This window comes from Cydia pomonella, chromosome 10, assembly GCF_033807575.1.
Source record: "Cydia pomonella isolate Wapato2018A chromosome 10, ilCydPomo1, whole genome shotgun sequence".
Lineage (NCBI taxonomy): Eukaryota > Metazoa > Arthropoda > Insecta > Lepidoptera > Tortricidae > Cydia > Cydia pomonella.
The window spans coordinates 16,629,295-16,632,342 of record NC_084712.1 but is presented as its reverse complement, the minus strand read 5'-3'; the positions used below and the strand labels follow the sequence as shown (position 1 = coordinate 16,632,342).

Here is a 3,048-nt window from a genome sequence, read left to right as displayed (position 1 = left end):
TATATCACGCCCAAATAAATTATACGTCAAAAACTGATACTTAAAGAAATGTATTTTCAAACAATAACGTGACTTAGTTAAACGAACTTTCACTATTGCCCCCGGACCGCGGGCGACTTTAATTAGAATTGTGTATATGAACTAATTACAGGCATCTATATATGCCTGTAATTAGTTATATAGCTATATAAAAAACTTAAATTCGCTGTAGTTTTTTAACTCTAGTATCTGAAGCTATATTTATACTAATTACAGGCATAGATATACCTTATTCTATTGTAAGTACAAAGTTTCAAGCAATCTAGTTGGTCGTTTTAAAATGAGAGCGTTACTACTTTTGTATTGAGAACCGAGATTAATTACTCAGTTAATTTTTAATACCAGTTAGTGTTGTTTATGTATTATTATGTATTTATTTATTTGTTTAAGTATTTTTTGTTACTTTTCAACTAAAATTATAAGTTTGTAAAATGTAAGAATAAACTCGTTTACCTACTTAACAGCTGTAAAACTATTAGTCATGTGCTTACTTAAGTGTAGATATATATAGAGTACTCTTTATTGCACGCCTCAGTGAAAGAAATACAGCTTCAGGAAAAATAATTGATTAATAAATAGAGGCAGACAACAGGCGGTCTTATCGCTAATGAGCATAGATGTTATCCTTAACTATTTAACTTTGCCATTGTTTATCTGATTAGCAAGCATTTTTTACGTTTACTCACATCATAGACGCAGTGTCTGTCTAACATCCGTGTAGGAAGAACGCAATGAGTTTTACGGATAAAGTGGCAATTGTGACTGGTGCCAGCTCTGGCATAGGAGCTGCGACAGCCGTAGCTCTTGCCAAAGATGGTGCCAAAGTAGTTCTGGTGGCTAGAAATGAGGCCAAACTAAGTCAAGTGGCCCAGAAATGCAAACAACTCGATGCTAAATATCTCATCATCAAGGCCGATGTCTCCAGAGATGAAGAAGTCAAAACTATTGTCGATAAAACTATCGATCATTTTGGTCAGTTAGACGTATTGGTCAACAATGCTGGATTTGGCAAAAACGCATCGATACTAGACGAGAAGATTATGGAATGTTTCGACCTCGTTATGAACACGAATCTGCGTGCAATCGTCCTCTTAACGCACTTGGCTGCGCCTCATTTAGTCAAGACTAAGGGCAACATAATTAATATATCAAGCGTTGTCTCTTTACGCATCCCTTCAGAAGGAGGCTATCTGTCTTACGCAGTATCAAAAGCAGGGTTGGATCACTTCACACGCTGCGTTGCTTTGGACTTATCTCCACACGGAGTAAGAGTCAACTGCATCAACCCAGGACCCGTCAAGACCGATATAGTAGCGAATGCAGGAATCACAAATTCAGATATAGTATGGGAGCACTGGAAAGCTAAAACACTACTTAAGAGAATAGGAGAGCCGGAGGAGATTGCGGACTTGGTTCTGTTCCTGGCAAGTAATAAGGCAAGAAGCATTACTGGATCTACATTTGTTTCGGACAACGGAGTACTTCTGTCTTAATTAAAAATATTTTTATTGTTCACAATGAACATGTAAAACAAAATGCTCTTAGAACAAATAAAGTTACTTTCTTATGGAAATAAATTTATCTACACACGTAATCATAAACCCTATGATGCCTTCAAAATCCGTAAATAATGGCCAACATTACGCTAAACTGTTTTGTTACAACAAATTTCTTATCTGTGAAAATGTTGTTATTGCTTCATAACTACATCAAAATCGATTTGGTTATGACATTCAAATTTGGAACGTCTCTGAAAAAAAAGCAATTCGATTTGACATCTATTCTAATATCAATCGAGATGCCTTTTTGTTCGAAATGAAATGTCAATTGCATACAATTTTTACAAATCTTGCATGTTAGTTTGTATCGAATGATACGGAAATAGGCCCCCGCTCTAGTTTGTCTCTGAATTAAAAAAAATACGGATGCCTGACATGCGTGAAAAAAGTTTTTTTTACCGCTATTTGACGTACAATTTATCTTTTAATTAGTTTTAAGTATAAAATGAATTTGTTTTGTTGTTTGTAACGTAACTATAGCAAAAGTTTCGTCTAAAATGAGCGATAAAAATATTTCGGAGATGCCGCCATATATCCGCGAGTTCCGCCAAGAGAGCAACGATGCCCTAACGTTGGCTGTAATTTGGGTTAGTGAATATAACATTGAAAGTTTATAGTATGTGTGTAAATAAAATATGTAGGATTTAAAACACTCATGTGCTCCTATTAAGAAACTCACTTTGTTCGTTTCTTAAACCCACACTCGTGTATTTTAATGCCTTTTATTATGTAGCAGTCACATAAACTACTATTATTTTGTGTTTTTTACAAGAAGTCACATTACTATTTAGACTATATTTATTAATAGCCTACTTTGTGTCCCACTGGCAAAACTGGGCAAAGGCCTCCCCTGACTTCAGCCAGTCGTCACAAAATGAGTCCCACATCACACCATCTCCTTTTTGGCCTGCCTCTGCCTCGGGTGATCTGTGGTGCCCATTCGGTTGCTATTTTGGCCCATCTGTCCGGGTGCATCCTACCGATGTATACCGCCCAACCCCACTTGAACTTGGCGGCCTTTACACTCACATCTGCGATATCAGTTTTGGAGCGCATCTCTGCGTTCCTTATTCGATCGACTCTTCGGATTATATTTAAACTATAAACGAAATAAATTTCATATATGTACAAAGGAAAAAAACTGGCCAGTTTTTCCTTTGTATATGACATTTATTTCGTTTCAAATAAATTATTTCGGAATGTGCAACTCAAGCTCTTTCATGTGATATCCCACTTGACCTAGTACGTAACTAAAGTTTTAATTTATGCCCCTAAAAATATATTTATTATAATACTTTCAATGTTTTTGGTTAGCCTTCTTTTAAACTTTTCTAAATGATATCAAATAGCATTTAACAATGTGACATATAGACAACGCCGCAATAACAAATGTTTAATATCAAATTTGACTAATAGAAACCCAACTAAATTAGATTCATAAAAATATTTT

At 35.4% G+C, this 3,048-nt stretch overlaps 1 protein-coding gene across 1 annotated transcript; it reads left to right on the top strand.

The window, feature by feature from the left end:
* The first annotated feature begins 327 nt into the window (after positions 1 to 327).
* LOC133521713 (3-oxoacyl-[acyl-carrier-protein] reductase FabG-like) lies at positions 328 to 2,634 on the top strand. Its single transcript, XM_061856776.1, has one exon. It carries the CDS (start codon positions 771 to 773, stop codon positions 1,530 to 1,532), a length of 762 nt encoding a protein of 253 aa, XP_061712760.1. The 5' UTR covers positions 328 to 770; the 3' UTR covers positions 1,533 to 2,634.
* Positions 2,635 to 3,048: the final 414 nt, after the last annotated feature.

Coding starts and splice junctions, on each gene's coding strand:
- LOC133521713 (XM_061856776.1), top strand. CDS start 771: ATGAGTTTTACGGATAAAGTGGCAATTGTGACTGGTGCCAGCTCTGGC.